Source organism: Vigna radiata, chromosome 1, assembly GCF_000741045.1.
Source record: "Vigna radiata var. radiata cultivar VC1973A chromosome 1, Vradiata_ver6, whole genome shotgun sequence".
In the NCBI taxonomy this organism is placed as follows: domain Eukaryota; kingdom Viridiplantae; phylum Streptophyta; class Magnoliopsida; order Fabales; family Fabaceae; genus Vigna; species Vigna radiata.
In genome coordinates this window covers 22,532,711-22,547,353 of record NC_028351.1, presented here as the reverse complement: position 1 = coordinate 22,547,353, position 14,643 = coordinate 22,532,711, and the positions used below count along the sequence as shown (strand labels likewise).

The following is a 14,643-nucleotide window of genomic DNA, read 5'->3' as shown; positions in this document are numbered from 1 at the left end:
CATTAATTTCCGCCATATAGACGTTGGGGATATCTAGTCCGACGTCTATATTTCTAACAGGTAGGTCAATAACATTAATTACCGCCCTATAGACGTCGGTGTCCGCTCCTAACTGACGTTTATATGTCTGAAAGAAATGACTTTTCACATAACTGTCAGAGATGTAGACGTTAGAGGGGACTTCCCCCGACGTCTAAAATACTATAGATGTTGGATGGACATCTAACTTACGTCTATATTGCCAACTTATTTACGGAAATACCACCAGTCATCAATATACGCCGTTCTTACCCGTAACTGACATTTAAAGGGTGACGTTAAACAACGTTTTTGCATTAGTGCTTTTATACCTTTATTTTTTAGAGGTCTAAAGTGAGTGCTTTACCTATTTCACCTTTGAGTCGATCTTAAGTGATGCTCGATGTATCAGAATTCTAAATTCTCTCTTTAAGCTTTAATTAATTAATTTGGCACTCTGGAGTTAATTTATGCTTAATAAACATCCTAGTACTTATAAATTTCAAATCCTTAACTCAACTGGAACCATATTGTGCAATTAAAGAATGTAAATCTAAACTAGACATGTTTCTCACAATTAAGATGCATAACTAACCCTTAACAAATTCAACAATACAAAATTAGTACAAACCAAATCAAACAATAATTCAAAACTCAAGATTTTTCTACATCAAAATTACAGCCAACAATTAGAACTTAAAATTAGTTTTTCTCACCTTATTTAACAACTCAAAAAGCTCTAACTGCACCTACTACACCAGAACACCTATAATCACATGTTGTTTTATGTACACATAAAAGCATCAATGATAAGACTATATATAATTATGATCACTAATCAAAGAGACTCATATAGATAATTATGATCACTAATCAAAGAGACTCAAAGAAGACCCACATACAATTTGATCGGAAAGATCTCATTGAATGGATCACTCATATGGTTTTAGATCATCAAACCAATGAACAAAGATGAAAAACATAAAAAGAAAACAGAAAATTCTAGAAATAATGTGTTTTAAATTAATAAAACTCCTTTATAGATGAGGTAATATGTTTTAAAATAAAAAAACTTATTTATAATTTTTTTATTTATACTTAATCATTTAAATGTAAAAATAATTTAATTTTAGTATTTTAAAGACACTCTCGATTGTAAACTTCCGTCTTTATAAATTTCATTAATACTAATAAGTTTTATTCAAACTATATTATGAAAGTTTTATATTTAGAAAAGAATTAAAATAATCAATCATGAACAAAATAGATTACACATATAAGAAACTTTTAAACAATAAAATTTCAATAAACAATATTTTAAATAATGTTAAAATTTAAAAATTGAAATTAAATTAATAATGGCAAAGTTAAGTGGAAACTCTTCAATAAAATTTATTATTTATGAAATTTTTTATATATTTAATTCATCATTTATTACTGTATTACTTAATATTTAATTTAAAAATAATACTAATTATTTAGATTTGGACAGATTTAAGTTTGAACTTCGTCACCATTTATAACTGTTTCAATGCTAAAAAAAAGGACAAACAATGAATTTTAAATATTAAAATTTCATATTATTATTTAATATTTTATATTTTATAACATATTGAAATTATTTTAAATTTTAAGTATTAACTTTTTATCCAGTTTCAAATTTTTTAGCATGAAATTATAAATTTTAGATAAAAAATTTTAGATTTAATATTTCAAGTTTAAAATTATATTATAATTAAGACGGTGATTTTTTCCTTTTAAAACAAGCAGAATTTTACTATAAATAAACCAAAAAATTCGTAAGACTATTTTTAAATTAAAAACATAACAATAATTATAAATTTAATTTTGTTTTCTAAATGACGACTTCTTTATAGAATTTCATACAATAGTGATAATAATATATGATATTGAAAAGATAAAAATATATAAGATGTGTAATTATTCATTTAAAACTATATAATGTTTCAATATTATTTATGAATTTAATGCATATTAAGCAATATTTTTCCAAAAATATTAAATTATAAAATATTTCAATTTATTTTTAAAACCCTTAACTCCTTAATAGTTATAGATTATCTATATAAATTCTTATTAAATTTATAACTAAGGTACTTCTTATTTCATCACCATCATTTTTCCTTGATTTATTAGAACCTTTTATTGATTTGTTTTCTAGTTTGTTGTTTTATTTGAGTTTGTTGTGGAGTTTTTGTAGGCCACTATTTCCATTAATAACCACATCACAAAAGTGTAGTAAAAATGCTTACAAAATTTCATACCGCAATTTCTTGAGGCATGTAAGTCACTGTCCTTAAGGACTTATCCGCAGTGTATTGCGCAAGTCTCCCAGGATACAATAGGAACTTCTCAAAGAAATGTCTGAGAATCTCAGAACTAGCAAGAAACTCTCATAGAGTTTATACCCAAATAATTTTAGAAGAGAAGAAAAGAGAATGAAAACTAAGAAAAAAACTAAAGAGAAAGACTGAACTTGATATTTTGTAGTGGAGAAAGTGGATCAGGCCCATGACCTAAAATATCTCTTAAAATATTATTATTTTTAATAATGTTCAAAATAGATATTTTGCAATATTATATTCAAAATTTATAGCAATCCCCCACATATAGCAAAATATATATATACAAAAGAAAGAGAAAAATAAATTATTCTGGGTTTCACAAGATGTAATGCATCAGAACTGATATAGCAAGCTATATGAAGCAGTCTTAGATCAAGAAACTTAACACACAGTGTAGTTGGTATAACAAGCTATATGAACCAAAGACACTTGAGTGTGTTAGAGGTTTATCAATCACAATACACCCCCACAATCCTTGTTGTTATCGTTGAGTTGCGCTTACTAGGCCATGCGCGTGCCCGATATTCATGAGTGCTCTAGAGATCATGCCAAGATCTCATGCAAACGGCCCCACTTGACACTCATATAGGTGATTTCATCAAGTGTATGCTGCAAATCATACACCACCCATAAGGGATATGAAGATCATTAAAAACTTTGATTAATTACAAAGTTTAACCTCTCAATAATGCAGTCTCTAGCACTTTCACACACACACACACACCATAGGAAGGGACATATTTGATTTAAAATCAAATTAGTGCTATCAGAACTAACAAGTGACTTGTTTTTACCCATATGAACCTTATTCATGGGATCTCCAATCACAAAGGTTGGGTTACCATCACTTGTTTGTTTGCAAGTGGCTTAAGTCTCATTCCCCTCGATGTTTCTAAAATCATATTTCTTCCCAAGGGTTTTGTCAGAGGATCTGCTAGATTCCATTTTGACTTCACATAATCAATGGAAATAGTTCCACTCTTTAGTAGCTACTTCACCAAATCATGTCTCAAATGTATGTCTATTCTTTCCATTGTAATTCTTCTCTTTTAGCTATAGCTATTGCCAATTGGCAATCACAGTGTATTGACATCGATGGGGTTGGTTTCACTCCTATTGGAATGTTCGCTAAAAAGTTTTTCAACCACTCAGCCTCATTACCAGCCATCTCAAGAGCAACAATCTCAGATTTCATTATTGATCTTACAATAATTGTTTGCCTGACTGATCTCCATGTAATAGCACCACCCCCAAGTGTGAATACATAACCACTAATGGATTTTGTCTCGTCTGAATCAGAGATCCAGTTAGCATCACTGTACCTTTCTAGTACAGCGGAAAATCCACCATATTCAATGGCATAATCTATTGAGCCTCTTAAGTATCTCATAAGCCTAGCAAGTGCATCCTAATGTTCCTGATTTGGACATTAAGTGTACCTACTCAGTCTACCTACTGCATAAGCAATATCACGTCTAGAAAAGCTTATTAAGTGTAGTACGCTCCCAATTATTTGGGCATACTGAGGCTGAGATAACGATTATCCTCTATTTTTCATTAATTTAGAGTTAGCATCATAAGGGGTACTCACGGTTTTGAAATCATAATACCCAAACTTCTTTGGGATAGTAATATATTATCTCCCTTCCTTATGATTCTAACACCTAAAATTATATTGGCTTCACCCATGTCTTTCATTTATTTAGTTCTAGTGACAATCTCATTGCATGTACCAGAAATTAACATGTCATTCACATACAAAATTACATATGCTCTACTTTCAAATTTAGAACATTATCAATATCATTAGGTGAAAAGCCAAATTTATTTCTTCAAGTAATTAAATAAAATTACCTACACCCCCATAGTTTTAAATACCTGGTTGTGCTTCTCTTATTTATAGGTAAAGTATACGAAAATATACTCAAGTACCTCATCTTCTTATTTCCTTTTTTTTTCTAGAGAGAAAATCTTCTCCACCTTTCTCAAACATTACAAAGGCATAACACATGAAAATTAGGGTTCATCATCTTAACTCCAACGAACTCTAAGTTGTCGCCTCGTCTTCCTCTTATTAGTTTTACAACTAACTAAACATAATCCATAATCAAACTAAATACTATCCACACCTCCCATCTCATCATTTACACAAATATACATTAGTATATAGTCTTATGTAACCTCAATATAAATATTATAGTATGTAACCCCAATATAAATTTCTATAATATTTTAAGAACCAGAACTCAATCTAAAAATAATTAATTATTAAAATCTCAGTACTTTCCTTCCTGAGAGTAAATTAATTTCTAATTTCAAAATATTTAATTTTAAAAACAATTAATTCCTTTCTTATACCATATTAATTTCTCTTTCAAGTAAATTAATTTGATTTCCTATTAATTACTAAATAAATAGTAATAACTTTGTTCTTATAATTATAATTATTATAGATTAATCTTTACTAAATTAATCAATTTATTTCCCACTACTTTAATTTAATTTTAAAAACAGACCTAAGGTTCCAAATAATTCAAACTCTGAACCAGCAATCCAATTAGGTTCAAACTGAACCAACCATAGTCAACAGTGTAAGGGCGTTGATCCCTGCACCTCCACGATTTTGGACCTCCATCTCCCCATTTCACTTCTATCCTTTCTTTTTTTATTTATATTTTTATATTTTATTTATATTCTTATTATACCCTTAAATAAAATTTATTTTATAGGTTAATTTTAACTCCAAGTAAAAAACCTAATTTTGTTTTCTCACGTTCTGCTGTCTCTCTCGTTTCTGTTTCATTGTTGTTTTTTCGAATTCTTTTGTGCTCTCTTTTCTTTTACTGTGAGAATCGTTGGCGTGGTGGAAGGAAAGTTGCAACTCTGTAGAATTCTTTTCCGTGATCGTGTTTGAAGGCGTGGTGGTTGAAGGAGAAACGTGAGCGGGGAGAGGTACTAAATTCATTGTTAAAAATAGCCTACCCTTAAACGAAATTGATCATCCTTCAACGAATTTCAATATCCGTCGACGGATGTGCGACATCTGTTTAGGCCTGTTTTCTTCCTCCTATGCACACATAAACCTTTACCAGAAACAACCTTTACAAGAAACATAAGAGAAAAAAAACGAAGCAAAAGAACAATAGCGCACAAACATAGAGCAGAAATCAACACAAAAACCCTAAATTACACACATTTACAAACCAAGAAATTAACACAACCTTTATATCATGCGCAACGAAAACTAACCTCTTGTAGACGGCAGAAACGAAACGAAGCAACACTCACGCTGCACCGCCGCACACAGTCGCCGCACACTCAAGCCGCACCGCCGCACACACCACACCGCACTGCCGAACACACCCACTGCACTGCCGCACACACCTGCAGGCAGAAACAAAACTACGAAACCACAACCACCGCGCCGCACCGCCGCACACAACCGCCGAACCTCCGCACACCCCAAAAGCTAAAAAGCACAGGAAGAGATGACTGGAAGAGTTGGAAAGTCTTAGAAAATGAAAGGTGCGGAGCGTGGGGGTGAGAATCCGAAGGGGAGGTGGGGCTGTCTTGAAAAGTCTATGAAAGTCTGTGAAAGTTGAAGTAGAAAGTAAAAATTAGGGTTACTTAGTTAACAGGGTTAAAAAAGTAAAAAGAAAAAATAAAAAAAGGTTATTTTTGTAAACAAGGAAAAGTTAAAAAAAAAGGGAGGTGGAGGATGGAATTGGGGAGGTAGAGGGATCAATGCCCACAGTGTAAACTCTGGGTCTACAACCCAATAAGTTCAAATCCAACCCAGCTCATGGCCCAAAAGGAGTTCCACGTGAGAGGTCACTGCAACCCCCTGACTGTCGGCACCTCCCCTGCTGCAACTCAGACAACCACCAACAAGCGGAAACTACCATGGCCAAGCCGGTTTCAACTCCAACAAGAAACCAGATTCGTGAAGAACAGAACCTCCAGGAAAATCAAATTGAAGCCCTAATCTCAGACCTTAAGATTAAAACAACAATCTTCAAACCACACCCCAAATTCATGATCATCAATCTGCAAAGAATCGAAAAAAACCCCAGAAACAGGAACCACCAAAACTAAACCGAGAAAGAATTTGGGAATAAGAAGAGAAATTCCTGCAAAACCCTAACCCCAAAACAGAGAACGACACGAAGAACAACGCCCTCGCTGCGCCCTCGACGTGCCATCGGCCCGCTAGCGCAATGTCGCTGCTGCCGGAGTTCGCCTCTGTCCTGCGAACCAAAGAAGAAGAATGGAGTCTCTCCTCTGCAAATCACGAACCAGAACAGAAAGAAGAGGAGAAGAAGAACGACCCAAGCGCCATTGCGAGCCACCAAGAAAGACGAGAACACCGCCTGAGTTGCGTCATCGTAGCGTCGACGTCTTCGCCTGGTCGCGCAATCGTCGCGCTCTCGCTGTCGTTCCACCCCCATTGCCTGCAGCGGTCATTAAACAACCCCACAGAATCATAAACCCAACAAAAAAAAAAAATGGTAACTGGTATTTATGGTTTCATACTTACCAAACTTACCAAAATTCAATAACCACTTTATCAGATCACAAATATCATGGATTTTAAGCATTCAAACTTTTAATAGTTATCCGAATAATTAATTGAAAAATAACAATATAAGAATATATCAACATTCATCACATAATCAAATAAAATAATAAAGATAATTTTTTTTAATGCTTTGAAAGAAAATCAAACATATCTCTAAATTCATCATACAATAAAACAATAAAGTAAAGGTAAGTTTCCCATACCTTTTTGACTTTTGACAGTAAAAGATTGAAACATAAGTCCTTAAGATTGTAGTAAAAATGCTTACAAAATCTCATAGAACTAGGAAGAAACTCTCATAGAGTTCATGCCCAAATAATTTTAGAAGAGAATGAAAACTAAGAAAAAAACTAAAGAAAAAGACTCAACTTGATATTTTGTAGTGGAGAAAGAGAATCAGACCATAACTTAAAATATCTCTTAAAATATTATTATTTTTAATAATATTCAAAATAAATATTTTGCAATATTATATTCAAAATTTATAACAAAAAGTTTGTCCTTCACACTAAAATTGACATGCTATCTTCTATTTATGTAATCAAAGTTTAGTGTTTATATAAAACTTTTTGAACAAAAGCATACAAGAAAACCAACAAACATTAAAAAGTTCCAATATTTATTTCTCTCTTTCAAAAAAAAATATAGTTACCGAAAACTAAGATAAACAAAACAAAAGAAGATATCATATTTAATTATATACGAGCACATATATATAACAACTATAGTTTAAAATATGTAAACATCCAAGTGCATAATTTTCCAAATTTTAAGATAAATAGGAGAATAACAATGCATTATACGAAATTAAATAGAAAAGGAAACAAGGAACTTTATGCATAGAATGGATAATGGACTAAAATTACAAGGCACATAAATTTCAATTCCTAGTTGGCTTTGTGAGGTTTGGTTTCAAGGCCAAATCCAAAGGGGAAAAGGGGGTCATAATGATTATCTCCAACATTCATTGGCAATTGATCAACAGTTTTGAACCATGTCCTTGGAAGCTTTCCTGTGAAACCATAATCACCAAACAAAACATCAGTTACACCATTTCCTTCAGTACCAGGAAGCCAAGCAGCAACAAGAGCTTCAATTTTGTCAACATATGGTTGTAAAACCACTGGACGACCAGAGATTATCACAGTAACACATTTCACTTGTCCACACACATTCTTTATGGTTTCTGGCCCAGGTGCAGAGATTGTCAAATTCAAGCTATCACCATCTGTTTCGGCATACGGTTTCTCTCCAACAACCACAATGGCATATGAAAATTTATTGGACTTTACATAGTCCAAATCAGGATTTTCCTTGTAGACTACCTTAGTATCTTTATCAACTGTGTTTTTTATTGCACTGAGGATTGTTGTACCTGTAAATCATATAAGACTTTATCAATGTTGTACTTTTAGCAAGCTAAGAAAAATTGAAGTTTAACTCAATATTAATTAAAAAATTAATATTTTTGTCTATAATATACCTTTGGTGACATTGTTTCCACTAACTCCTTGCCATTCAATGGTCCAACCACCACATTGATATCCTAGATTATCAGCATGGCTTCCAGCAACCAATATCTTTGGAGCTCTTTTAGGAAGAGGGAGAAGGGGTTGGTTAGGATTTTCACCATTTTTCAATAGAACCAAGGATTTCCTCACAGCTTCCCGAGCCAATTTTCTATGTTTCTGTCAAAATGATTTTATTTTACATGTAAAAAATTATTGGGAGATAAAAAATATGCACATGTTTCATGACTAACAAACCTTACTCCCAAGCTGGTGAACTAGGCTATGATCAGCCAAAGGGTTCTCAAAAAGGCCCATAGCAAACTTTACTCTCAAGATTCTCCTTACTGCATCATTAATTCGGCTCATTGGTATGGCATTACTTTTCACCAAAGAGGTTAAGCCATCAATGAATTCTGTGAAGTTAAGTGGAACCATTACCTACAACATTACCAAAGCAAATATTAAAAGATGATACAAGGTAAATGGAAAAACCATTGATGTTTGTACATAATCCATGTACTTAAAATTCATAGTTTACCATGTCAATTCCAGCATTGATTCCAGCATAAATGGAATATGTGTAATTAGCATCAGGAGGGGTAGTGATTCTATCAATTCCCTGCCAATCTGATATGACAAAACCCTAGAAAAAACAGACAAATTTTAGGACTCGTTTACTACGTCAATTTGGTATTTTGATTTAAGTGAAGCCTTTATAAGTTGATTGTTACCCTAAAGTGTAATGAGTTCTTGAGAAAGTTTGTGATTAGATCATGATTAGCATGCATCTTTTCTCCATTCCAGCTTGAATAAGAGACCATGACAGTAGAAACACCCTTAATGATTGCGTTATAATAGGCTGGCATGTGAATGCTAAGCAATCCATGTCTACTTATCACTGTGTTGTTCTCATTAATTCCCTTTGTGGTTCCTCCATCCCCAACATAGTGCTTGGCAGAGGCTATAACTTTTCTCCTGTGTATACAAATGTTACTATGTTAAAAGGACAAAAAAAAATAAAACATTCTAGTATAAAGACTCAAGATGGTTTTTCTCGTTAGTTCAATGTTATCATCGTTTAAAGGATAATGAGCTAAAAAAAATATATGAAACGAAAACGTTACAAAGTCATATTTTATAGGACAATTTGTAAGTAACAAAAGATATAAAACTATGGAAAGAAAAGTTTCTTACTTTCCAGCAACAAATGGAACACCCTTTGGGGAGTTTGCTGGGATTTCACCTTGCAGACCTGGAATGATCTCAGTCATAGCTTGAACTATTTTGTGGTCTTCACTATAACTTTCATAACATCTTCCCCACCTCGGATCTCTACAAACCTATACCACAAATCTTATTGTCATGTAAGACTATATAATAAATGACATAATTTATAATTAGATATTAATAACAAAATTATTTAGTAGAATGTTCTAAGTTACTTACTGCTATGCAAGGTGCAAAAGCATATTGAATTCCAGTAGCTCTAACTTCAAGGGCAGTTGCTGCTCCAATTTTCCTCACTAGTTTAGGGTCCCTGTAGTCAAAGATTAACTTCATCAATATGCATAAGCATAATACACTTTTATTAAGGTAATTTATTTGCTTCCAAAATTATTATATATAAAAAAAAGTAATGAATAAACTTATGAAGACAATTGTGTTTGAAAGTTTTGCTTTAAATGAGTGACAATATTTATACGAACAACTTTTAATAAAATTAAAAAGAAAAAAATATATTTGATACAGTATATCAAATAAATGTAAAATTGTGATACCTTATCATTATTCTAAAAAAAATATGTTTTGAATAAAAGAATATTTTAAATAACATGTGAATTAATTATATATAAGAATTACAAATTATAAAATTTACAATATTAAGTTAATTATTTGTCATTAATCATCTTTAAGTGAATTAGAATGTCATAATAAGCTTAAAACTATAAAATTAGAAAATTGTCTAGAAAGAGCTCCACAAAAATTTAAGACTTTTAAAATATTCGTGTGATTTTTAAAAGTGAGGTCCATAAATAATTTATGACTTTTATCAGATAAAATTTATGTTTTTATTACAATTTGCCCACCTTTACCAATTAATAATAATAACTATTACTATTATATGGGCTTTTTATGATGAAGTAATATATATGTCTATGTATTTTGTAAATGAAATATTTTAATAAGATTATTTTAATATTAATTTTATTGAGTGAGAAAATAAAATTAATAACTCTCTCTATTTATATAAACACTTAATAAACAAGAATCTCATTATTTTTTATCAAAAACAATTTATTTTTTTAAAATAAGTAGATTAATAAATAAACACAATAAACAAAAATCTCTTTATTCCTACTAAGAAAATTGTTTGTCTAACCTAAAAAGAAACAAAGTGTGAATATGATAAAAACTATGTAATGCTTATATATAATAGAGATATTAATTTACCTGGTAGCACCTAGCCCAACATTGTGAGGAAAAATTGTTGCATTATATACATTATTATTTCCATGAACAGCATCAATCCCATATATCATAGGAATCCCCAATCTAGTTGATAAAGAACCCTTTTGAAAATCATTCACCATTTCAATCCAATCATATGCAGAAGCTTGTGGCTTTGGAACACTGCCACCCCCACTCAGCACACTCCCTACCAAAATCACAAAAACCATATAAGACAAAACAATAAAAAATTATTAATATTCACTTAAAAAAAATAAAATTGATAAAATTATAGGATATATGATATGATTTATAAAAAAATAAAGTATGTTTTATTGCTATAATTAAAATCAAACAACAGATGAGTCAAATGTGTTGAAATAATGAGATAAATATGTCCTATTATTCAAATATGCATATATATTTTCATCCACCATTATCTGTTTGTTTTTCATTCAAAAAGGACAGAGAAGAAATTGACTTTACCAATATAATAGTTCTTCATGATTTCTGCAGAAGCAACCTTACGTTCAATCTGTGTCATTTGGCCAATTTTCTCCTCTAAAGTCATTCTGTCCATCAGATCCTTAATTCGAAGGTTCAAAGGTTGTTTTGGATCTTTATATTTCATGTACTGTGCCTCATTCATGGCTATGCAGCAATGCAACAGCATAAACCCCACAAAAAAGATACTCACTTTTGCCATTTTCTTCTTCTCCTCAGTGCAACTTCACAACCCAAATGAACAGTTATACGTAAGAGTAACAAAAAACAAGAACACAAACAAATCAAAAGCAAAATCAAAATCTACCGTTTACAGAAAGTGAAGAGAAGAAAGAAGATACACAGACACCAACAGGTTCGAGTCCCAAGCAGAATTGCAGACTCACCTAGGTAACAGAAGAGAGGAAACGAAAAGAAAGTCAGAAAATGCACTTCTTAATGTGCATGTTATATATATAGAGAGAAAAACAAGATATTACCGTTATGTATATTAAGATCGATATTATACTGTTTTTTCTTTTCTGTTTTAAATTTGGATTTTTCTTTTATGTTTTAATAAAAATAATAAAATTGTTATTATTATAATTATGAAATTAAATATAAATAATTTTATAGTTTTATTATAAAGAGTTTTTATTTATTCTATAGATATTTTATAATTAAAAATGGGTTAAAGTTATAAAAATGGTCAACTGATATACTAAAATTTTAATTTAAAATTTTTATTCAAAGAATAAATTTAAAAAATAAATAGGAATATAAAAAAGGGAAGTCCCTTGTGTATATCAAGGATAGATAGGATATGATTGTATTCGTTTTTCTGTTTTCTAAATTTATATTTCCGTTAGTTAATTATTTTTATAATTAACTATTATGGATCATATATTGGTTGTTAATATGATTTTGTTGATAAGGGATGATTGACTAGGCCAAAATCTGGAAAAGTTTACACAAAAGAATCTTCCTTATAAAGAGTTCAAAACGATGTATATCTCTTTTTGGCTTATATAAAGAATGTATCAATAACATATTAATGTTTATTTTAAAACTCTTTAAGAGTGAAAAACTTTACATAAAAGAATCTTATAAAGACTTCAAAATGATGTTTATCTCTTTGGCTTATATAAAGAATGTATTAATAACATATTAATATTTATTTTAAAACTCTTTAACAGTGATACTGATTAATATTATCATTGATTTAATTGACCGAAAAAGTAACCATTGCTGGCTAAGTTTTACTTCAGTTAAAATTTATATTCTCTATGTCTCGTTTAGTTTTCCAAACAATTCCAAATTCATCCAATATTAGTTTTTCCCTTAAATCAATTAATTATTATTTTTTATCTCAGTCAAATAATATATTTATTAATAATATAAAGGAGGAGAGAAAAAACCTTAAAAGAAGTGAGTATTTTTCTATATTGATACCTTTTTCTATTCTAAACCATTATAATTCTCTTTCTCTTATATATAGATACAAGTGTTAATTATATTATCTTTCTTCTGGTGTTAAAATTTACGTTTCCTTTTATACAAATATATAAATTATTTTATTAGATACAAGTTATGTCATCTTTTCCTCTCGTGTTGAAATTTACATCTTCTAATAAAAACAGAAGGTACATATAAATCTATGTTCGAATATCATAGTAAAATGATAAAAAATTTATAATACAAAAAATGGAAAATGATATCGTGCTCATATATTAATACAATCACTAGTAAAAAAAAATTATACAGCGCACATTATGCGATGGTTCACTAAAAATTGTAGCATAATGCTACGCGGTGGCAATTTTGCAAAATAAATCGAACTTATATGCCGCGGTTCCCCACTTAACCGCGGCATATACCCCAGTCAACCAACCCCTTTGACGTTACGTTAGGAAAAAAAAATTTAATAACAGGGGAATATGCCGCGGTTCTCTGACCAATCGCGGCATATACCCCTGTAACCTCCTGACATGCCCCATCAGTCAGCCTCTGCAATAAATTGGCAGACCGCGGCATATTCCCCTGCCAATTTATTGCAGGGACTGACTGATGGGGAATGTCAGAAGGTAGTAGTGGAAATAGGCCGCGGTTCTCTGAGCAACCGCGGCCTATTCCCCCTGCTACCTTCGGACATTCCCCAAAAGGCAGTTGGGAAGGCAGTTGGGGGATTCTGAACGTCGGGGTATATGCCGCGGTTGACCAGAGAACCGCGGCATATACCTTGATCTGAGTAATTTTTAAAAATTTCAGAGATTATGCCGCAGTTGGGCGCTGAACCGCGGCATATAGGTTAAAAAAATTTCAAAAATGTCATTACGAATTATTTTTTTAAAATGTATAGGCCGCGGTTATGTGTAGAACCACGACAATTGTGCTTTATGCCGCGGTTAAGTGTAGAACCGCGGCCGATTCGCTTCTGAAGGTTAAAAAAAACTGAACAGTTCCATCTTCTCCACGCGATTCTGAAGTTTCTCTCTGCCTCTGCACTACGCGAAAACGCCATTGCGCTGTGCCATCTTCGTCTTTGCCACCGCGTCATTCTCGCCGTCCGTCGCGCCCTCTGCTGTCGCGCCCTCCGCCGTCGTGCAAGCCCTCCGCCGCACCGCTGCTTCTCCGCTGCCCCGCTCCTTCTCTGTCGCGCCCTTCTTCTCCCGCCGTGCAATATTTCTTTGCGAAGAGAACCATAAGCAGGTATGGGAGCTAACCTGGTTTGATGTCTGATTGCTTGTGATGAATATTCTTTAATTGATTTCAATTAGTTTTATGTGTGATAGGTGATTGTGTGAGTGTGTGAGTGAGGAACAAAATTGCCCATTTGCTATTTAGGCTCTGCATGATAGTTTGACTGTATGAAATTGTTATTTTGACTGTGCATGATAGACTAAGCTACGACCATGAAATCTTATATTTACAAATTTCAAAAATATTCAGACAAGTATTAGGCCATTTTTATAATATTTATTAAAAAATATATATTTTGAAATCTATACCTAATTTTCATTTTTTTAAGAATGTTAGTATATATTTGTAGATTTATAAGTAAGGATATTTTTGAAAGTTCTCATATGTAATTATCATATGTAATTATGTATGATTGTATGACTGAATTGATTGTATGATTGAATTGATAATTTTATATAGAATATTGTATAATTGTAATTTTGTAAAATTTAGGAATATGGATCGAAATTGGATTAATTTACCACGTATTAGTGCTGAG

The 14,643-nt window shown here is 31.6% G+C and overlaps 1 protein-coding gene across 1 annotated transcript; it reads right to left on the bottom strand.

Moving 5' to 3' along the window:
• Positions 1–7,784: 7,784 nt before the first annotated feature.
• On the bottom strand, positions 7,785–11,628 carry LOC106766997 (beta-glucosidase BoGH3B-like). Its single transcript, XM_014651808.2, has 9 exons — positions 11,409–11,628; positions 10,926–11,130; positions 9,921–10,011; positions 9,669–9,814; positions 9,206–9,449; positions 9,013–9,117; positions 8,730–8,912; positions 8,447–8,651; positions 7,785–8,338 (listed from the first exon to the last, which is right to left on the bottom strand). The coding sequence occupies exons 1-9, from the start codon at positions 11,626–11,628 to the stop codon at positions 7,851–7,853; spliced, it is 1,887 nt and encodes a 628-aa protein (XP_014507294.1). The 3' UTR covers positions 7,785–7,850.
• Between the last annotated feature and the right edge of the window lie 3,015 nt (positions 11,629–14,643).